Source organism: Quercus robur, chromosome 8 (genome assembly GCF_932294415.1).
Source record: "Quercus robur chromosome 8, dhQueRobu3.1, whole genome shotgun sequence".
Classification (NCBI taxonomy): domain Eukaryota; kingdom Viridiplantae; phylum Streptophyta; class Magnoliopsida; order Fagales; family Fagaceae; genus Quercus; species Quercus robur.
The window spans coordinates 64051987-64075475 of record NC_065541.1 but is presented as its reverse complement, the minus strand read 5'-3'; the positions used below and the strand labels follow the sequence as shown (position 1 = coordinate 64075475).

The window sequence follows — 23489 nt, the reverse complement described above, 5'->3', positions numbered from 1 at the left end:
TAGGTGAAAATTTTAAGTGGATTTTTTTAAAACTTTAAAGTCTAAACTTGCACAAATAAAATTAATTTATTACATGGTTTAATAAATTAGTATCGCTATAATACAAATGAGTTGTTATAATATACATCAAATTATTAATTGGTGTGATAATTTATAATAATTGATAAATTAAGAGTTTGCATTAAAAAAAATGTGATAACTTATTAATTAGTGTGGGGCCGTGTGGGTGCCAGCTTAGCTTAGGCCTTGTGATGTGTTGGGGCTTGTGGATAAGACTGCATAATGCACATAGCACTGAGTAGTCTTGTCCTATCAAGTGGTGTGCACTGTTATTGTGCAGTATTCTACATTTTATGATACAATGTGGCATTTTTAATGCATTTTATTGACCAATAAAAGTATTTAATTTTTTTTAATTAAAATATATAGATAAATATTTATATATATATATATATATATATATTAGGGGCCTTAAGCAATTGCATCAATTACATCTATTATTCAATCGGCCCTGGGTGGGAGATAGTGATGAATTGAGATAAAATTTGAGGAAATCAAAGGAGTTGTGGAAAGAAAATGGAGAACGAACTTGATAGAGAGATAGAGAAGAAGAGATTAAAGAAATGTAATATTAGAAAAAAAAATGAAAAGAAAAATACACAACCTACAAATAATAATTCCAAAAATGTAAAAGAAAACATACCTCTTTGAAAAAAAAAAGAGTGATGAAATGAGAAAATTGTGGAAATCAAAGGAACTGTGGAAAGAAACTAGAAAAGAGATTTGAGAAAGAGATAGAGAAGAAGACTAGAGATTAAAAAAAAAAAAAGACCAAGATTAGTAAAAAATTACGAAAACAAAAATATACAAATTGATAATTTCAACAATGTCAAAGGAAACTAACTTTTCAAAAATTGGAGATACTGATGAAATGAAAGTAAGCAAAAAATTGAGGCAATCCAAAAGTTTGTACAAAGAAACTGAAAAAGATATTTATTAGTTAAACATAGTTATTAGTTGTTTACAAACTATATGTAAATTTTTGGATGCTAAAAACTTGAAGCCATTTTTGGATATTAGAAAAAAAAAAAAAAAAAAAATATATATATATATATATATATATATAAAGAGAACGTAAAATTCAATATTAAAAAGGGAAAAAAAAATAAAAGATGCAAATGAGTAATTTTAGGACATAGTTTAGCTACAAAATTGATTATAGTCTTAGACTACAACCTTACTTACTAAAATAAACATTACTATATATTTTGAAAATCTAATCATTGAATTACATGTTCTTTAAGCTCTCAATATACATGTCAAATTTTATTTCAATCGGATATTATTTACTATATAATCTATAAGTTTATATTTTATGCATAATATTAAACTATGAAAACTTGTAATTTATACAATTTATTGATGACAAATTATTGATTTTTAATTTTCTAGAAATTTTGCAAACATGAAGGATGTGGGGCCAGAGAATTTGTGATTCCAGCCCACTTTACATTAGGGCCCAAGGCCCGCGCCGAGGAGAGACGTTGTCGAGGACATGCAACGAAAGTCCAAATGACCTAGAGATGTAGCCGAGGACGATCCTGTCCTCGTCATCTCAAAACCTAAAAGGAAAGAATGGCACGCCATCAAAGGCAGCCCCTAGAGCGCTCTCAGAAGAAAGGGCGAGTACAGTAGGACGCGCACGGGGGTACGGTGTAGGAGGTGTAGGAGCGGTTCGAGGAAAAGCTGTCACCTCCGCATTAAATGCACCAACAAACGTTTTGGCCGCATTAATGGGGACATGACCCCTGAACAGTGTGGCTTCGGTTACTACAACTAACTGAAGGTGGGGGAAGGAAGGCGGCTGATGGGACAAGCACTTAAGTAGTTACCTGCCTGATCAACAGATGGAAGGTCAGGATCGACTGAGAAGAGCTATATAATGTAAAAACTCCTCCATGAAAGGGGAGGATGAATCAAGAGAAGGGAGAAAGAAAAAAAAAAAAGGAGAGAGAGGTGAGTAGCATTATGTATCGTCTTTAGGACCATTGTAACCTAGCATAAAAGAAATAAGAAGAACATTAAGCTCCTCGGACGAGAGGCCCGAGGACGAAGTTTCCCGTTTTAGCCTGCGTATCTGTTATTCAACCCATTCATGACCATGATCAGTCATTGCAGTCCTCGCTAAAACCTAGCTCTTGAACCTACTCTCTACAAATTTATTGCATTGGGCTAGTTGGGCTTGAATCCACTTCTACCACGAAAGAAGTGCGCGAACCCAGTCCCTACAAAGAATATAACAAAAAAATGTAATCCAATGGTGGATTTGTCAAAAATCAGCTTTAATAAGAAAATATTGAGTAAAGTTGTAGTCTTAAGCTACAACTAATTTTGTAGCAAAACTTTGTCCATAATTTTATCCATCCTATTGCTTAAACTTTTTAGAATTTCATGTATTGTTGGAAGTTTTGAGCATTTCTCTACTGATAGAGGTGCCTGCAAGAGTTCCTTTTTGAATTTAACGTAGTTACATCGGCGTACCTTAAATAGAATAGCGTTTGAGCGCCGTAGGGACTACAGAAATATCAGGAAAAAAAAAAAAAAAAAAAAAGGGTAATCAATTGAAAAAGAACTCGCTTGGGGGAAGATGGATGATTGATTTTCACATAATTCAATTGACGACAGAATTTATTGTTCAATGGATTCCAAAACCCGCCGATTCAACCCGAGACTTGGGCAGAAATCCAATCCGATTCGTCTTAAAAACTGAAAAATAATAATGCAATCAAAACTAGGAACCATCGGTTCAACCATCCAAACTTCAACCTGGTTTAGTTTTCTCCACTCTCTCTACTCATCCAAACTGAGAATCATACCATTTCAACCAGTTTTAGAGCAGTTTTCTACATCTCTTCTCTCTCTGCTCGCTACTCTCAACTTGCAACCACTGCATGCGTACAAATTACCACAAGAGTTGCTGGAACTACATCTCAGACCCCATGAAGACCATTAATATTATTACATATCTCAAACATGAAAATACCTATTCCGTCTATCCCAATGAAGCTATTTATAATTTCAAAGACCTTACTTTTCTCTATTGTCAGAATGTAAAAGAAAGTAACATACCATAATCATATAGGAAAAATAACCTTGCACTGAATAAGAGACATAACTACATAAACTAAGTTTGCTCAATATCCATTTCTATGAAATGTTGATAATCCAAATACTTGTATCAAGAAACAAACAAGAAGAAACTTCTCAATGACATTAGTAAAGATTCAAAGTTCCATCCACCAACCTAAATAAACAAAAATGACTCAGCTCGAAAGTACATGACATAAATTTAGCTCATAAAAAACATAATTCTTCTGTCACCAGCTAAATCCAGCATCTACACAACCTGAGCTGCAAAAGGAGAACAAGATGCAATTAAGGATCGGGGTAAAAGATTCAAGTTCTCAAATCAACTAATTACCAATTATGCATGCAAAGTTACAACAGATGATCACAAGAACGTTAAGAGTTTGTCCACAAAAGGTATATTCTCAAGCCACACAGATCAGTATATGATGAACAAGATCAATATTCCTCATTCATCATTCAGTTAATGATAGAAAGACCCAAAAAAGAGTGTTATCCCTCAGTTACTTCACATATGGCTATTCAAAAACCAAACAGACAAGTAAATGACAAACAACGACAGTTAAGAATCACTGGGCTAGAAAGAGGGAATCAACATTATCTATATGGTTTATCGATTAGTCCAACAGATAGGTAGAATCTAAACAATATAAAAAGGATAAGGAGAGCAGCAACAAACTCCAAAGTGTCCATCATTAAGAGAAGATAATTCAAAACACTTTATGACTATTTAATCATGGCAACAGCATTAACACACCAACGAGAAAGGCCGTAGGGAGAAATTATACTGGTAAAAAGATCTTAAGTCACCAGAAAGACTATCTAAACATCATCTAAAGATAGAAAGATTGAACCTAAAATCCATTAGAGGAGCAGATAGGATACAAATATACAATCACTAAAACATCTGCTAATCAATTTACATCTCCATTTGTATGAAACTGGTGCCATATCTTTGCTGCAACCTATGCTAATTTAGAACACAGAACTGAAAAATAAACACAAGAAAACCAAATAACTAACATCACATATCACACAACTAAGTTGCATATTAAACCACTATCTCGTGTGAATTTGTAACAAAAATTACAATATGAAGCCCAAATATAGTATTATCAACAAAGTATTTACAATCAAACAAAACAATCCAAAACGGGGGAAATTAATGTTATGAAAGGGGCTTTAAATACCTCATATATTGCTGGGGTACATGAAAACCCTAACTCTAGCCCCCTGCAAAATAACCAAAAGAAACAATAACTTAGAAACCTCTTCATTCAGAACCATTTTATCTATATCAGCAACAATTACTTCTTCACATTACCATGGATTTTGGTGGAAGATTGGACGTGAACTTGGCACGGACAACGCCACTGTTACCATGAGGCCTAGCCACCTTACCCCAAATGCAGCGATAGTGACTTCCATTCTTCTTCACTTTGGCCTTGTAGATATAAGCCATACGCTTGCCAGCATACCACCCAACCTCCTCCTTGGTGTTCACTCCCTCAATCTGGATCAGGGATGTGTTGGGGTACTGGTTTGACTTGGACCTGACCCATCAGCCCAGTCAAATATTCAAACAATATACAAGTCAATAAAAAATAATTCTGGCCCTAATTTTACCAGCTGAGAAAATATGTAACAAAATAATCAAAACTAAACAAACAATCTGAAATCCTCCAGTTTCACTATTTGTGACTCATAGAGACCCACATTTTCTTTTTCTGTATCTCAGCATCCAAACAAATAGTAGAAACTGAATGAAACAACCCCAGTACATCAAAAAGACAGTCACTTCACCTAACCTAAACCCAAAATACAAAAAAAAAAAAAAAACCCCTAAACCTCCATTGCAAAGCTAAAAACAAAAGCCTCCACTTTCAACTAATTGGGAACACAAAATACAAGAACCACAACTGAAATCACAATAATTATCATTTTCTACTCTATTTTCTCAGCAACCAAACAGACAAAAAAGAAAAGAAACAAAATTGATCAGTTTAACATAATAGAAAATGATATCCAATTACCTCTTGTAGCCGAGGATTGTTCCTCTAACATAGAGCCTGAGAACAAATACAAAGATTTGAAAATTAGGGCACAATCTATAGGCATAGGTTTCGAATTTTCAAAGAGAGAAAATGAATACGGAAAAGTAGAGGTCTCAGAGACTCAGACCTGACTCGCTCTCCTTGGCGTCCCTTCACCATTTTCTTCGATTTTGGAGGCGCTTGCTTTTCAGAGAGTGAAATCGATGAGAGGCCAAATTATATATAAGAACCTAAAACCCTAATTCGCTCAGAGTTTGAGATTTGGGTATTTATATGATGGGTTTGGGTTTATAGACTGGGAATTGTGTACTATGAGTTTTGGTTGAGGGCCTAGAATTTTTCATGGGCCATGATACCTAAGGGCCCAGTACTCTTATGAGGTATTTGGATTACAAGGCCCATTTTGAAAGTAACTTTATCATCAACAATGGGTCTGGCCTATTTAGACTTTGGCACTTTGCACGAGGAGACTAACCATGTAGGCTCCTGGTTTTGAGAACTTGAAAAGAGAAAACATGGCACAGAGTAGGATTTGATGTAAGAAAATTATTATAACAAGGTTTTCTTCTCGACCAAGTATAATTCGCTATGTGTACTTTTTAAAAGTTGTATGAATTCTATCATTTTCAAGTTAAGAAAAAAAAAGTTATATAAATAAAAATATATGTGGATGATTTTTTTTACCATCTAAATAAATTGAAAGAAGTTTCCTCCAAATCAGTTTAGAAGTAAACTTTTTCTAAATTATGAAGTACTTTTAAAGTACGATAATGTGAGAAAAGGATTTACCACATTACTATACTTTGTGAATACTTAATAATTGCTTAGTTTCATGAGAACTTATTATCTTGCTTGCATCAAGGGAAAGAATCTCATATATAAGATAATTAGTGATGCAATTTGGGTTCGAGCTACAATTGTACTTTTATCCAACTTATTTTTTAAGTTTGATAATTAACGAAAATAAGTTCTCTCAAACCAGTACTTAGAAGATTTTTGGATGTGCTTTGTTGTCTTCATGTGATTATTTTGTTTAAAAAATAAGTTGTGTAAAAATACCCCTTAGGTTTGGATGGAGGAGAAGAGAGGAGGAGGAAGTCCAAGTATACCCATCATTACCTAGAATATTTGAGGTTTTAAATAGTTGTTGTACTTAAGTTGGGGATGAAAATAAGTTTGAGATTTTAAATTAAAATAAATCGACCCTAAGGTAGTTAGCTTCCTTTCTTCTTTGGGGAGGGATGGTTAAATAATTTGGACTTTTGTGATGAGTGAGATCAAGTGGGAACTCCTAGTAGGTAAGAAATGGAAATTAAAGTGATGTTTTTATTATATAAAATAAACACAAGACTTTTCTAATCCAAAATACACCTTCCTCATTAGGTGAGCAATCTTTTTTTTCTTAGTTCACATGTCCATAATTAAGTGAGACATTCCCATCATTCTCTTTCACCCCATTTTTTTCGTGTCTCAATTCTGATGACTAGAAAGTTGAAAATTAATCATGTCTAATTTGAATAGGATTCCTTATTTTTGATAATGATAATATATATATATATATATATATATATATATATATAGAAAATAGAAAAAGCAAGCTGTGTGTGGGTTATTTTTTGGTTGGTTGAATGAGGAAATGGTCCACCAAGGTCGAAACTCTTTCAATTCCTCACAAACTCAGAGTCTCCTTCGCCTCATATTTCGCTCCCCTCATTTCCAAAACCATTGAAATGACAAAATGTATAACAAAAATACAAACAGAAAAGAAAACACAGAAGAAAAAGCCGTTACCATCTCCCACCCCCATGTCTCTTTCTCTCTTTATTTCTTCCATGACTTTCCCTTTGTCAAGCTCTTAGAAAACACCATAGATATATATATATATATATATATATATATACATATAACAATCCATGCACACACCGGTTCATTCCGGGGGCGGCTTCTTTCACTTCATGACGAGAAGGAGGGTGTTTGAAAGCACAGAAGCACAAGATGGTTATCAATTTGACATGATAAAAAACAATGTGTTTTTTCGTAGGAAAGTGCGACATTATTTCCCGAAACTGTTGTGGCCAGGACGTTGGCTTTATGGGAGCTTGATGATTGTAGCTTTTCTTTTCTTTCTTGCAAAGTTTGCCATGTTAAGTACATTTCATGAATTCCATATGTCGAGGGAAAATGATTTTCGAACCACGGTTGAAGATGAATCAAAAATCACTAATAATATTTTGGTTGAGGCACAAGAAGAGGGTAGTTTTACTCAGTTATTGCCACCAGAGAGGTTCCAGGTCAGCTTGTTATTTTGACTTCAATTTTGTTACATATAGTCTTCTTTTATATATATAAAACACATAGCTGAAATTAAATATATACCCTTGGTGTGTGTGTGTGTGTATATATATTCAAGAAACAAAATCAGTTACAAAAATTCATGGAGCATTAAAAGCTCAATATCATGTGGAACCTCTTCAAGCCAGACTCTTGGAGGTCAAGAGCATGGGCGATAGAATTGATAACCCCTTTAACATTTAGGACAGAAATAGAACATAGATTAATTGCAATAGAGAGAGAGAGAGAGAGAGAGAGTCTTCAATCACAAGACCACATGGAGCAAGACATGGTTTACCATTCTGCAGAAAGCTTCATAATATTTGCTGAACCATCTGCAAGACATGGTATATGGAAATAATAAAATGTTTTATTTTTTACTAAAAAAAAATGTAAATGAAGATTGTGTTATTGAAAAATAAGCTAGTTTGCAGCTAGTTTCGGTGTTCCTGTACCAGTTGAAAGATAATTTCCTTATTAGATTTGTGTTTTTACTTTTTATTATATACAATAAACAACAAGTTACTCAGCTAACTCCCGAACATGTAATTTATTTTGGTAATGAACTACTCGTGAACATGTTTGACAAGAAGGTAAACTAAACTTAAATATGTAATTTACTTTGGTAATGGACTCGAATCTCAAGTTTTTGACTTTTCACTGAAAAACAATTTTCTTGTTTGCTAGCATGGCATGAGAAATGATGTAACCCACTTTCACCAAAAATCTAATTGGTGCCACTAACAAAGAGTATAGTTTTTTTTTTTTTTCCAGGTTTTCTAAAGATCAAATTGTGTAGATTTTCTGTTCGTTTGAGTAATTCCATCATTTTGTTTATTAATTCTGTTTTGAGATTACATAATTTTTTTGATAAATTGAGATTTATGTGTTTGTTTTACATCATCGTAGAAGTAGATTTTTTGCGATATAAAGTTTTGATTGAGAAACTTTTTACTGTTTTAAGCTTTTGACAAATTTCACAGAATAATCTTGTAGAGTACTTGATTAATAAAGATATAAAATTTTAATCGATAAACTTTTTAATGTTTTAAGCTTTTGACAAATTTCATAAAGCATGAACAGTGAATTATAAAACCTTAAACACATGGTTAATGACCTTGATGCAATGTTTGTCTATGAACTTGATAGGTCTAGGAGTTTCACTCGATTGCTTCAATTATTGGGATAACATGCTGACTAGTTTGTTGATGTGGTGTCCATAGCACAGTTTAGGTCTAATTTGCAGTTACCTTAGATTTTGATCCCAGTTTCATTTTATTTCTGCTAGTCAGAATCCGGATATTTGGATGCAGCCAGATAGTGCTAAATACCATAAATGCGTTAACCAATCACCCAAGGAAGGAGGTAATGTCCAACAACATTTACTTCTGACTTGTTACTTGTTAGCTTTGTGTGATTACAATTTGCCATGCATCTTTGTAACTTGTAAGTACTGTATCTCTTTAGGGATTGGAGCAACAAATGGTTACATTCTTGTTCATGCAAACGGGGGACTGAATCAAATGAAAACTGGGGTACAAATTTGTATATTTGATACTCAAACTTTGAAATTTGTTTGAAAATTGTGTTTATACTTTAAATGTTTGAAAAAGTTCTTAGCGTCATCTTATAGATGGAAAATGTTGGTGTAGCAAATGGAATTCATGAAACTAATGTCACTTTGATGGCGTGAAACAATGATATGGTATGAATTTTGCTTGCTACTTCAGCATTTTCAACCGACAATAAAGATCTTTTTTTTAACAATTTGAAAGTATAAAAATTAAAGTGAAACATTTTGAAGTGTAAAGATGAATTTGAAACAAAAGACAAATGTTGAGGATGAATTAAATATACAATTTAACCTAATTTCTTCTATATTTCAGAAATTTATGGTTCTCTATTATTTGAAATGCAGATAAGCGACATGGTTGCTGTGGCAAAGATTATGAATGCCACTCTGGTTCTTCCTTCCTTAGATCATCGTTCCTTTTGGACAGATCCAAGGTGAGGTTTCAATAAGTTAAAATATTGACTTGGTGAAAAATATGATCTTAATTTCTCTAAAATGATTGGTTCAGTGACTTTAAAGACATTTTCAATGTGGAGAATTTCATAGAAGTTCTAAAAGATGATATCAATATTGTAAGGACTCTCCCACAAGAAGTTGCAAAAGTGAAGCCCTACACCAAGGCCCCCGTTTCTTGGTCCAAGGTACAGAAAATATGACATTTTCTAAAACAATAAGTCTGTAGATAATATTCATCACAACTGCTAACACCACTTGTCATGATTGGTGCATAATACAAGTGATGTCAATAGTGGATCCAAGTAAAATTGCCACAATCACAACAGGTCATAGCAGCAATTATGAAAATTGTTATATATCTCCCTAACAGTACCCTTTCCCAAAAAAAAAATATGTAAGTAAGTGTTGAATTTAAAAACAGGTACTTGTTTTTTATGCAGCCCAGATACTATAGAGGGGAGATACTTAACTTATTAAAGAAGCACAAGGTGATCAAATTTACCCACACTGATTCTCGCCTCACTAATAATGGCGTTGCTAGCTCCATCCAAAAACTTCGATGCCATGCAATGTATGATGCACTCAGGTTCACGACCAAAATTGAAGATCTTGCAAAGAAGTTGATCAACAGACTTAGGAATAACAGTAACCGGTACATTGCTCTTCATTTAAGGTATCAAATTATGGAACAAAAAAAAAAATCCTCAGTCCCACTTCCTCTTTGTATTCTTACTTTCTAAGTACAATATGTCATATGTAATTGGTGGACATCTGGTTGGCGAAACGTAGAGTGAAGCACGCATGTTGAAACTTGAGACACAAGATTTTTAGTCCAAATTATGGACATTGCTATTAATGATGCATGTCTTACTTTGTCCAAATTCACTAACTTGTAAATATGAATATGAATTGCAGATATGAAAAGGATATGCTTGCTTTCACAGGCTGCGATCACAATCTTAGCGAAGTTGAGGCTGAGGAGCTCCGGCAACTAAGATACGGTGTAACACATTGGAAAGAAAAAGAGATTGATGGCAAAGAGAGACGATTACAAGGAGTATGCCCCATGACCCCGAGAGAGGTTGCTGTGTTGCTTGAGACAATTGGTTATCCTTCTGATACAAAAATTTACATAGTTGCTGGGAAGATTTACGGTCAAAATGGCATTGGACCACTGGAAGACAAGTTTCCCAATGTGTTTTCCCATTCCAATTTAGCAACCGACGAAGAGTTAGAACCTTTTAAACATCGCCAGAACCAGCTTGCTGCCTTGGACTATATTGTAGCACTAGAAAGTGATGTTTTTGTTTACACCTACGATGGAAATATGGCTAAGGCAGTCCAAGGTCATAGGAGATTTCAAGGATTTCTGAAAACCATCAATCCTGACAAGTAAGAATAACTTACCGGCCAATATTTTTGAACTTCAATTTTTGAAGGCATAGTTAGTTAGGACAAAGTTTTCTTTTAAACCAATTTGAAGGAATCTCCTCCAACCTATTATTTGGCAATTTATAAAATCATACATGTGTATTAAATCACATGACTCATTAAATTATTTAAATAAGGTACTTCACTCATTAAATAAGTCATGTGACTAAAAGTACATATGAATGGTTGTTTGTAGTGAGTTGAAGGTAAACTCTATCTAATCAGTTATCATTATTACTAAGTTTTGTGCCTTACTTGCTATTGCAGACAAAGATTTGTGACATTGATTGATAAATTGGACAAGGGGCTGATATCTTGGGAAAGCTTTTCAACTAAGGTCAGAGTGTTACATGAAGATAGGATTGGATCACCATACCCTAGGCTTGCTGGAATTTCTTCAAGACAGGAGGAAAGTTTTTATGCAAACCCTTTTCCTGGTTGCATTTGTGAGAAGTCCGAACAGTAGAACAAGAAATAGAATTGAGGTCTAACACTCAGCTGAACTGTGGTTTGAAAAGATAGGATTTGCGCTCTTTGCTCCAACTGTATATTATGCAAACCCCATTGCTTCACTTTTTGCCATTTAACTGTATATACGGCATTTTTTGGCTGATTAAGGCATTTGGTGGGCTTTGCTTAATAACTCTCCAGTCTATATCATGTTAGGTAGAGGAGTTAGTCTGGACGAAGAAAAGGATCCCAGAGGCTTATAGGAATTTATGATTTACTCAAAACAATTTTTTTTCTTTCCATTCGTTTCCCTGAATCTTCATAGAAGACCATGATGGGGATTTTGATGGCATATTTAATTATTTATGTAATATGACATAAGGTGTCAGATTAATGCAGAATCTGAGCTGCAAGTAAAACGAAATAAGTTACTGCTGATTGTAGACTTTCACTTCCTTTTCTTCCCTCTCAAAACCCTCTTTGTAAATTGATTAAATAAAACCATGATTCATGGTATTATTTGCATAGTGTTTGGATGCAACTAGAGTCATTGTTGAAACATTACAGACTAACAGTAACACAATTTAGTTATGTTGATTGTGCTAGCAAACGCCTAATAAATGATGTTTGAGATTACACTATTTTAAAGATTAAAACAAAGAATAAAACAGAAGGGAGAAACAAAAAGTTAAACCTATAGGAACACAAACTTTCACATGCTCTCATAGATTGTAAAGCTTGCAATTTTTGATCCTATCAATTCAGGTACTGGTAAATACTATACAACAAGGCCTGCCAATCTGCCATTCCCATATCAGAAAAGAAGATTAGCAAGAGAGAACTTTTTTTCTTCACTTTTAGGGATGATGAAGTTGTTTTGTTTCATAGGCATTTTTTGTTTTTTTTTTTTTTTTGAAAGGTGTTTCATAAGCTTTTTATATCTAGAAATACCATGCCCAACTAATATGAAGGTTTTTTAGTGCTTAAACTGGTTCTAAGTGCAATTCACATATGTCAATACTCTACATCACTTCTTCTCAAAAAAAAAAAAAATCTACATCACTTTAACGAATGGACTTTCATTTATCAAAGAAAAATTAATAGAGATTCCCCATACTAAATATATATTAAAAAAAAAAATAGAGATTCATTAAGTTGTCACTCCGAACACTCAAGTTTCTTTCTTGAAACCCCACGAATGATGGGCTATATACACTTGGGCAAACTTTTGGATGCTCGACTGGGTTTGCATCCATTGAATTCAGATTAAGAGCTTGTTCTAATACCGAATGGTTTTTAAGTGGGCCCATGAGCCTACACAAGGGGTTTGAGGCCACTGGGTCTTCTTTTTCTCATAATTGGACAAGTAATTAAAAGGGAAAATAACTTGTCATCTTACAATAATTTTTTTTTAAAACTCATCTTACAATAATTTAAAATTGATAGTCAAAAGCCTATCAATTATTAAGCTTCATGTTCTTCTAATCTGACTCAGTTGTCCATTTCATGGACTAGAATTTTTTTCCATCATTTTATGTTTGTTTGGTACAAAATCTCTAGCTTTTTTGTCTTGGTTTATTTATTTATTTTAAAAAAAAAAATCACAAAAATAGATTTTTCTTTTTAAAATATAAGTTAACTTTTAACCTTTTCTCACACATTAGCATAAAAGTGACAAAAACTCATCTTTCAACAAACACTTTACAAATAAAAATAATAATATTTTAATAAAAACTTTACAAATAAGGTATTGAAACCGAAACTACAATATACCACACTTAATAATATAATTTAAAATTTTATATAATAGTATATATTATTAAATAAAAAAATAAATTTTTTACCCCTAAAATTTGTGGTGTGTATTTATATTAGAACCCATTTTTCTTCATCTCACAGTAGTGTTTGTTTCTCCCAAAAAAAAAGTCAACTTTTTTTTTTTTTTTTTTTTACTCTTAACTAAAACACATTTTAATTTTTACCATAGTAAACCAAACGCGGCCTTAAAAGTTTACGTTGCACAAAAGAGACGCCACGTTCTGCTCTCCATTCTCGTTTCGGTGAAGCCTCTGCTCCAGGCTCCGATTTCGATTCCTTTCCCCATTACCAAACCTTTTCAGAGATCAGGTTCCAACCACCAGGTCAGTGGCAGATTTTTTATTTTTTCCTCATTCTGGTATAAATCCTATAAATTCCAGATTTATCAAATTTTTCTAACTTCGTAAATTTTGAGATTTCGATTTCCATTATTTTCTTTCGGGGTTCTTGTGCATTTTTTGGCTCACATTTGTGTCTCTCACAAATGGGTTGTTGTTGAAATACTATTCTATTGAAGCATTCTGGATTAATATACGTATTTTCCGACATAGTTAATGGAATTGGATATTGTAGCTTCTGTTAATTTATTAGTGATGATATGCATTTACTTTTTGTTGGTTTGGGGGTGAAATTCTCTAAAATGGGCATGTTTAAGGGGTTTTCTTTGATGGGTTTCTCTTGATTTTCCTTATTGCATTGTGGGTATAAGTATAATTTTGCTGTTGTGGGGGAATTATATCTAAGATCCTGCAAGTGGGTTTCCCTTTTTCTTATTTTTTGGTACGGGTTGGAGGAGTGGTGGTGAAGGTGATGATGCTAAAAATTACTTGATATGGTGTATGTTAGTTCGTTCATAAAATGAGTGTAGTTGAAATGAGAAGGTTAGGATAGATAAGATAAGTGAACATACAATACAAGGAAAGATAGAATTCAAAATGAGAAAATTCGCTTCAAGATAAGGGTGGGGGCCCTCTATTGATGAAAAGATGAGGAAGAGTAATTTAAATTGGATGGATTAGTCAAAGTTAAGCAATTAGACTATCAAGTTGAGATAATGAAAAATGGTAGAGGAAGATCTAAAATAACATTAGTAGAAGTAGTAAAAAAGGATTTCAATTAAGAGGTAACAGAGAGTATGGCTTAGGATAGAATAGAATGTCGGAATAGAATACCTATAGTTGACCATAATTTGTCTCTTGAAGATCCATATAATTTCATCGACAGTAGATGAAAGTCAATGTCACCATTTTTTCGAGGAATGTCCTTAATGACTAATATATGACTAAATGACTCAGCTGAATTGGCATGGTGTTTTTTTTTTTGGTAATGTCATATAACAGTTGCTTTGCATCTTTACCTATTTCTTTGTCCTACTTTTTCAAGACCCATGAGTTACTCACTTATTTGCATAGTTTTTCCTATTTTTGAATTTTTAAGTTCCTAATTTTATTATCATTACCTATTCCTTTCCTTTTTATTAAGGATCCATTTGCTGTTGGGATAATGTATATGTTTAGGACTGGGTTGTCAATCCTGCATTTTGGTTTTTGTGGGCACAATAGTATATATGATCCGCAACTACATGGAATAAATGAAATAGGTCACATTTTCTTTTAATCATCTAATTGCTAATGATTTGGATTAATTTTCTGATTAGGAACATGGATTCATTTTTATCCTCAACATTGTTGAGAAAAACAAACAGTGTGTAGGTCATGTTAATTCAATTCATAAATGAGTTAGGTCCTAACACCAAAAAAATGTAATGTTTCTCAGTACATGAAGCTTAGGAAACTGACCACACAACATACTCTTACTAGACATGAGTTACCCATGTTCATATGGTTTAAATGGCCAAACTTGCTTGTGAACTCTTCCACACCCATTGCTGAAACGTGCTTAACCACTCATGTGACCATGATGAGTACGTGATTCTCATCATCTCATATCTACACCATGTATTCAAACTAATTTATGGGGGGCGTAGGGTGACAACTTGGCATCCTTGACCAGAGTGCTATATCCCGATACATTTGTGCTGAAGTTTCCCTTGGCCTTTCATGTATCCAATTTGCAACTTGGACATCATCCATTCGTATTACTTAAGAACATGTTGTCAAACTAATCATGTTAGCATTCATTTCTCTCTGTCATGTTTGTTCAATTGATGCTTAGAAGATATTTTGACATGCTCTTCTTCTAGCAGTTTCTTTTTTTTCTATAAAATACAAAAGGGAGGAAGTGTGGGGAAAAAAATTCCCTTAAGTTGAAATCCATTGAGCTTTTACATAATAAATTCTTCAATATACAGGAAAATGGGTTTGTGGACATTGTTGGAGGGATTTCTACTTCTTGCAAATGCATTGGCAATATTAAATGAGGACCGCTTCTTGGCACCTAGAGGGTGGAGCTTCTCAGAATTCTCAGGGGGCAAGTCGAAATCATTTAAGGGGCAGCTTATCGGCCTTATTTATGCAACCCAGTACTTAAGAGTACCTCTCATACTGTTAAACTCCATCTTTGTTGTTGTAAAGTTGGTATCCGGATGATACCATGTAAGGTAAGATTTTGCTTTTTAATGTTGACTTTTTGTTAATTTAAGTATGACTAGAACAAAATTTCACCATTAGGCTATTCTTGAAGATTTCAAGTAACAAGGATATATTATGTTTGATATTAATCATTAAATAAAATACAAACAGGCGTTTCCTGAAATTCAGAATTGATGTCTCATAAAACTAGCAGACTTGTTTTATGATCCAGACCTTTAGGCTTTCCTCGGGTTTTTTTTTTTGTTTAAACTCCAGTGAGCAGTAAGATTTACATATATATTTCTGCATAACTCTACATTTTTTAGCTTAGTTTTATTTGTGAGTGAGACTAGGACGTAGTGCTTGAATGATGTTTAAGACAAATGTAAGCATGAAAAATATTCCTTAAGGATCAATTATATGGCAAAAATACAATTTGTTAAACAGTGTCAAAATATATATCTCACATAAATGTCGATCATAAAGTGTAAGGTCATTGACTGAACCTTGCAGTTTCTATTCACCTTCCAGAAAAGGGGTAAGCAATGAAATAACACCCTCTGTCTCCAGAATAATTATGAAACAGATGATTTTCCTTTCTTTCTTCTTCTTCTTTTTTTGAAAGCTTGACTTGGTACCTTTCTTGGCTGGCATTCCATTTGTCCCGTTCTTTTGGAGCTATTTGAATTTGTTTGCTATAAAAGTGTTGACATCTTATGATTATTTTCTCTGTTGATTATTAGAGTATGCTAACTATGGGATTTGTATAATTTTCAGTTTCTGAATGATTGCAGATATCATAAAGATAAACCAGATTGCGGGAACTACACAAAAAGAAAATTTTTCTGAAAGGCTGAAGAATTTTGTTCTGTGTGCGCTTCATTTTCTTTTGGGGTGGTTGGGAGGAAGGATTAGTAATTTTAAGGTTGTTTTTATGCTTTAATAACAAATCTAGGTGGGGGGAATGAGGACATTTTGAATTTAATTGAATGTTACTGTTTGATTTTTGTATTTTATTGAAATAGCTTTTGCAAGTGATCATTCAAAGTAACATATAGTTAGACCGTATGCGGGGTAACTGTTGCCAACGTATAAACTTCAAATGCCGCACTTGCTCTTAGTCTATTTTGTGGTAATATAATTCCCTATGTACAACTCAAGAATTTACTTTCAAACCATATGTTGTCATTTGGCAGTGGTATTCGTTGATGGAACTTATCTTTCTTGGAGATGAATTTAGAAGTTTCTCATTGCGATAAATCTCATGTTTTGAGATGAGGAAAAAACTATCCATTTAACAATGTCAAATAATGAGTTGCCTCAACAATTGTCCTGGCACTTTCTAAAATAGATGCGGAGTTCCCTACTTTAAGTTCAAAATTCCCCAAGTGTACCTTGTTAAACAAATTTTTAGGCACCGGTAAAAAAATACCTAGAAGGATCTAGGCCAATGAGCCTAGTTTTCTTTCCCAGAAGAACGTCTAATTTAAAATACTACTTATGTTAATTGTATCATCCTTTGAATTTGGTTGTATATGTGGATAGAAGCAACAACGTCTTACACCAGCGAAAATAAATCCCATTCTTTTCAACTATGCTTCACCCTGGATTATGTGGTACATACATCTCTGGGTCGAAGTACCCTAAATGGGACAAGAATCATATGCTTGGCCTTCTATGCTTAAAGCACTGAGCCTAATAAAATGCCAAGATGTCAATCAAGAGTCGAATAATAATTGTGGGGGAAAAAAGAAGACAGGCGACTAGAGAAGAAGTCTAATCATAAATCAGCAAAAACATGGTATGTTTTGGAATCTACTGCAATGAGCCTCAAGGCTGCAATTGCTGCAGCAATAGACATGCAGCCAAAGAAGCAAACATTGAGCCAATGCCATAGCTTCTGTAAAGACGTGAGTTTGGTCTTCTTTGCTACTAGATACATGTGGTTTGCAAGGATAAACGTCAGAGGAAATGTGCTGATTGCCCCTGTGAGGCTCATGAAATCTCCGAGGAATGGCAAAAGAGCTGCAACCAGTGTGTTAATAGCTAGGTAACCACCTCTCACTGTAATTCTGAATGACAAGTTGCGAGCTGACAAAGCGCTTCCTTTAATCCCAAATTTAGTATCCAAATACTCATACATTGGACTTGCAAATATCTGAAAGCAGCAAAAGGAACCTTAAATTAGGGCAGTGAAGCAACAAGAAAATGATTGCAGATTAGCCAAAGTAGGGAATGAAGACAAGTACATGCAAAGCAATGACTGTTTGCAGGAAGGCAGCAATATTGGCCATCGTCTTGACCCAAACTGCACCAGTGACATTGTTGAGCAAGTAAGATGATGTAGAAGATCCATAAGCCCAGTACCCGACAAAAGTAACAGCATACATTGGTAATACCCCTGCTGTGAACTGGAAGTACAAAGCTTTTAACATGTTGTCAACAACAGGCTTCCTCACTGTTGCCTGTTTCAAGAATATTGCAGAAAAAGAGGGTGAGTTTTGAAGGCAGAGTCAGAAAATAAAAAACAGAAAGAAATGGATACACACAGCATGCCTATTCTGGCTGTGGAAAGTGCAACCACGGATATTACCTAACAGAGGGTTTGTCTATAAAACCAAGTAGAGTTATATATATATAAATTAGGAGTTTAAGCTACTTGAAGATGAACATTCAACTTGACCAACTTTGGAAATGACCAAGAAGTTTTAAAACAAATGTAAAATTTTTCATTCTGCAAAATGCCAAAATGATATATGTACTTGGGAAACATTATGCAAGTGATAAATTAACACCAGCTGAAGTACACCAACAGCTTTAATTCTATTATTTCTGAATAGCAACAATTGGTTTCACACCAAATGACAGAACATTCCCCTATACATCAAAAATCTGGCCTACCTGTATCTCTGGAAGCATTCCAGTATTGAATGCAAAAACAAGATTAGCAGCTGCCCCTATTGTTGTAAAGATTTTGCTTGTTGCGGTTCCTGGAATGCTATAATCCCTGGCAGGTGCTTCGATTCCTACAACAACACATAGAATACTGATGCCAATTTGATGCTACCAAAATATTTATTTTATTATTGCAAATGCAGATTTGACACTAAAAACTATAAATTTAACTGGCCTAGAAGAGAAAAAGACATAGATGAAAGGTACCATATAGCTTACAAGGAAATAAATCAAGAGCAATCTTAACAAGAGAAACTCCAGCTAATCTATCAAGGACATTTGAGGGGCATGCACTTAGCCTAGCCCTTAAAACCATGTAAATAAAACATGCACATTTTGCAGGAGTTGGAAGAAATTACATGTTAATTCTATCTTTGGAGAGAATGCAACTTTGTCTACTAGCCTTAGTGGACCAGTTGACTGATGCTCCCCAAACCATGGTTTGCAAACCACCTAGATCAGGCTATCTAATGGCCCAACCAATTGCTCAGATGCCAGCTTAAGGACCTAGTCTATTATTATTATTATTTTTTAAATTTTATCTGTGCTTAAGAACCTAGTTTTACATACTAGCATGTTAATTATATGGTACATTGTGTTCCTTGAAACATAAAGCACAAAGTGCATATCATTATCTGAATAAACTTCAATATGGTAAGCGCTATCTGGAATAAAACACCAAAGACAAGACCTTACCATCTTGAAGCGACAGCACGAACGCTATGATTATATAAATCAGGCTGAAGAATGTTGAAAATCCCAACCAAAACCTAAGTGCTGACAAATGGGGTATGCATATGGCAAACAAGGCACATACAAACCCAGCTATGGCAATAAAGTAGGGGAGCTTCATGATATGGTCATCCCTGAAAAGAACATAGACAGCCTGCATGGCAAATGCACAGATCAAAAGGTTTAGAAAAAAACTCAGACAGCTTTAATCATCATATCTAAGGACTTTTTTTTTTATAAGTTATATCTATGGACTAGTTACAATTTATTAAGTATAGCTCTTAACTGATAACAATTAACACACACTCATGCTTTGTCAAGTTGTCATAAAACTGGCTTGTTCTTATTCAAATAGCTCAGTGGCAATCAGATGCAAACCATATTGGACAACAGATGAGGCAGCATAATGGAATATCATCTGATTATGACACAAAATTTTTATTTTATTTGAAACACACGCCCACAAAAGAATCTTTATCATGTCTCCCTTTAATACAGAGTGCTATTATAAAGGCTGAAGACTTAACTTTTGAACATATTGAACAAGTTCCCTATATTCTTATCTTGTTAGAAAAGAAGCCCATTTATTCGATTTGATCTTACCTTTAGGGCTGAACCAGCCAAAATGATATAACCAGTGTTAATCATGAAAAGATTGACATATTGTAGTGCCCATGTAAGAGAATAAGCTTTCCTACCTGCCATGATAAGACCCCATAGAGCCAAAGTTAGAAAAAAAGCCATAAACAAAAAGCAAATGAAATGTATTTGAGAAAATAGGTCCACTTAATTTTCCTTTGTTATTTTTCTCTTTGTTCATACCGTATATATGTCCTGCAAGGTCCCTGTATCTGATATGCCTCTTGCCCCCAAATTCATGAAGCTTGGCAATAAGAGAATTTGCATACAAAGATATGGCAGTGGCTATTATCAAACCAACTATACCAAATATCCAACCCAGAGGAACCATGATAGTCCCAGAATATCCCAGTACATAAGCACTGTTGATACCAGTAGTCAGGACGAAACCCGCTTGAAACCATGAATCTATAAATTGAAAACACAAAAAAATTAAATTAAAATTAAAAATGAGCTCAAAAAAAAGATAAAATTTAATATCATTAACTCATGGTAATTGAAATTATTTATCCTTAAAGATTACCCTGATACAGAATATCCTCTTCCTTAGAGTTTCAAATTCAGAGGCATTAATAATAACACAGCAATGAGCAATGGCAATCCATAATTTCTTCTTCTCTCTTTTCAATATGATAGAATTTGAACCTATGTCCATGATGATTATTCTTTATTATCACATCAAAACACCAATTGAGTAGGTGAGATTCAAGTGCAAATTCCTAATTCCATCACCCAAAAAAAAAAAAAACGACTTTACCAGATAAGCCAGATGAGTGAACTGGAACCACAACGGCAATCCATAATTGAGCAAGAAAAGAAAGTATAGTGAACAAACATGCTCCAAATACTAAATGGCCCAAATCATTTTAGCAATCACAACTTACACAACCAAATAGAACCATTCCATTTGACGCAAAAAACAATTAGAGTACCCAACCAAGCAAACATTTTGGGGTCTTGTACAGCATAAAAAAAGAAGAAGCAATAACCCCATTTTCCACAAACCAATAAAATGCCAAAAACAAAAACTCCAAAAAGTTAAAATTATATTACCTTTGCTAATCTGATGAGCGGTTTGTGGGATCTCCACGTCCAACTCGTCTTCATCGTACACTTTGCTAGGACGAGAATCATCATTGGCTCCAGTGTTGTTATCCATGTAATTCACTTCCTCTTCCTGGGTTATTGCTGTTGATGATGATGATTGTCCCAGGAGAGGTACGCTGACCTCGTCCTCCTCCGCCTCCTCGTCTTCTTCAAAAATACACGAAGTGAAAGCCAGCGTATCCAATTGCCGCTATATCTCGCTCTTTTATATAGGAAAAAGTCTCGGGGCCAGGGACCATAAAAGCAAATAATCAAATTCAAATTCCTTACCACAACAAAAGGCGACCCCCAATAATTACTTACAACCGAAGAATCTAACAGGCACTCATTTTTAGAACGAAAACAATTTTTAGAAAGAAATCATAGTTGTAATTCGTAAATGCCATGTTCTCTGCCTATTGGCCACCACACTTTTTAGTGTTTCTTCTTTCTTTCGTGTCACCGTGTCAAAGCAGCACTCGTTGCGAATCCAGAGCTCAGAATCTCGGACCCAACTTGGTTTGCGTTAAATACTTTTTTTTTTTTTTTTTTTAATGAATACTTTTTATGTGACAGTATAAAGGAGTTTTGGTTTTGTGGGTATGATTGTTTAGGTTAGTTAAAACTGGTACCGACAGACTTTTACTAGTAAGTATCAAGTTGAACTAGGAGGCATTTGTCCCTGTAAACAAATTCCGTACTAACTGTCAATGATTCCTTAAAAAAACAAGAAGTTACCAAGAATCTATGGCAAATGAATATTTTTTATTGAAAATTGAAAATTTATTATTGAAAACACTGTAACAAAATAATTTTTAAATATGTGAATAGTATTGTGGGACTCAGTATTAAAGCAAAATTTGTTAAATTTTATACTTGTGAATCCCGTACACTGGGACTTAGGAAAAAAACGCCAAACACAAACATCTCCTATTTTCAGTGCAATCCAAACGAAGCTTACGTGAGTTTGAAGTATTTGCGTCTTGGGTTACTTTTGGTCCGTATTACTGTTATGTATCATATCATTTGTGTGGCATTGAGAGCCTTCTTGTTATCTGTCATTTTTTTATTTTTTTGCTTTTTAATGTAAAATAAAAGGAATTGCAAGACAAGATAAAGAAATGGGAGAATGGAATTATATCTAAACTTCTTCTTCAATGGTTATTAATTATGTAAAATTATATTTTGCTTTATACAGATTACTTTCATATCAGTTGCAACATAACAAAACATTCGTATAGGGAAAAGCTGAAGTATAAAGTCCCTTAACTTTTTCCACCCCTATATATAATTTAGGTTGGGTGGAATGTTAGCCGACCATGAGTTAAATGAGAAATTTTACAACTTTTTTTTTTTTTAGTAAACAATAATACTTATTAAATCACACACGAAAATAGTAATATTAGTATTTTAAACTGAGTTTATAATATATTATATAACCAATTAGTTCTCATTTATGTGAACCTTTTTAGAGTTTAAAGCTTACAATATAACAAGTAATATACAGTAAGTAAAAAGTTGCATCAAAATGCATACTAACAGAAGCTACATATTATTAAAAAAAAAAAAAAAAAACAAAACAAAACAAACAGAAGCTACATAATTTTAGAGCAGTAGTGCCTAAAAAAAATAGAGGAGTATATGAGTCCATTTGTACTTATTTACTTATTTACTGAAAGTATAGTTGTACACTTGGTACTTATAAAAAGTAAAAAAAGTTGTTGCCAAATAAGTGTAAGTTTCCTTTCTTTTTTTTTCTTTTCTTTTTTTAAGGTCTAATTATGTTATTTATTTATGTACAAGTTTTTAAGTTATCAATCTTTCTATGTATGACTATAATTTTACCCATTTTCAGCAACATATTATTATTATTTCTTATTGTTTAGTTAGGCTTAAAAATGGAAATAAAATGTAGGTTCTATTTAGCTCAATTGGTAAAGTCTCTAATGGTTGTATAAAAAATCTGGGGTTCAATCCCTGCCTACACCAAAAACTGATTGGTGTATTGGTCTGATGATAAAGAGTTATCATCAGGAGTGGACACAATAGGTTGGAAACTCTCTCTAAAAAAAAATGGAAATAAAGTTAGCTTATTTTTTAAGGTACAGCTAGGGGATGAGTTGGGTTTGTGACATTTTTCAACTCACTTGACTTTTTTAGGTTAAGAACAACCCAACCTTGGATAATCTAAAAATCAACCCACCTCTTACGTTATTGGGGTTGAGTTGGGTTAGGTCATTGGGTTATGTCATTGGGTTTATGGCAATTTTTTTCTTTTCAGAGCTA

At 33.8% G+C, this 23489-nt stretch overlaps 4 protein-coding genes across 7 annotated transcripts; 2 read left to right on the top strand and 2 right to left on the bottom strand.

The window, feature by feature from the left end:
• Positions 1-3176: 3176 nt before the first annotated feature.
• On the bottom strand, positions 3177-5479 carry LOC126697645 (60S ribosomal protein L35a-3). 2 transcript variants are annotated; one of them, XM_050394715.1, is made up of 5 exons: positions 5329-5479; positions 5181-5216; positions 4472-4700; positions 4338-4380; positions 3177-3406 (listed from the first exon to the last, which is right to left on the bottom strand). In XM_050394715.1, exons 1-4 carry the CDS (start codon positions 5358-5360, stop codon positions 4339-4341), a joined length of 339 nt encoding a protein of 112 aa, XP_050250672.1. In that variant the 5' UTR covers positions 5361-5479; the 3' UTR covers positions 3177-3406; position 4338. The 2 variants fall into 2 exon arrangements, with proteins under 2 accessions (XP_050250672.1, XP_050250671.1); XM_050394714.1 differs by having other exon boundaries at positions 3177-3411; positions 5329-5478.
• Positions 5480-6809: 1330 nt separating this feature from the next.
• Positions 6810-11878, top strand: LOC126697643 (O-fucosyltransferase 19-like). 2 transcript variants are annotated; one of them, XM_050394712.1, is made up of 8 exons: positions 6810-7492; positions 8825-8897; positions 9000-9067; positions 9451-9539; positions 9614-9746; positions 10002-10234; positions 10477-10953; positions 11260-11878. In XM_050394712.1, the coding sequence occupies exons 1-8, from the start codon at positions 7115-7117 to the stop codon at positions 11456-11458; spliced, it is 1650 nt and encodes a 549-aa protein (XP_050250669.1). In that variant the 5' UTR covers positions 6810-7114; the 3' UTR covers positions 11459-11878. The 2 variants fall into 2 exon arrangements, with proteins under 2 accessions (XP_050250669.1, XP_050250670.1); XM_050394713.1 differs by having other exon boundaries at positions 7350-7492; positions 8821-8897.
• A 1533-nt stretch (positions 11879-13411) lies between these two features.
• Positions 13412-16992, top strand: LOC126697642 (uncharacterized). 2 transcript variants are annotated; one of them, XM_050394711.1, is made up of 3 exons: positions 13412-13583; positions 15572-15820; positions 16586-16992. In XM_050394711.1, the coding sequence occupies exon 2, from the start codon at positions 15576-15578 to the stop codon at positions 15807-15809; it is 234 nt and encodes a 77-aa protein (XP_050250668.1). In that variant the 5' UTR covers positions 13412-13583; positions 15572-15575; the 3' UTR covers positions 15810-15820; positions 16586-16992. The 2 variants fall into 2 exon arrangements, with proteins under 2 accessions (XP_050250668.1, XP_050250667.1); XM_050394710.1 differs by having other exon boundaries at positions 16569-16992.
• Positions 16993-17349: 357 nt separating this feature from the next.
• Positions 17350-21718, bottom strand: LOC126697641 (proline transporter 2). The gene is made up of 7 exons (XM_050394709.1): positions 21171-21718; positions 20301-20525; positions 20082-20176; positions 19443-19632; positions 18693-18817; positions 18041-18256; positions 17350-17949 (listed from the first exon to the last, which is right to left on the bottom strand). The coding sequence occupies exons 1-7, from the start codon at positions 21274-21276 to the stop codon at positions 17572-17574; spliced, it is 1335 nt and encodes a 444-aa protein (XP_050250666.1). The 5' UTR covers positions 21277-21718; the 3' UTR covers positions 17350-17571.
• Between the last annotated feature and the right edge of the window lie 1771 nt (positions 21719-23489).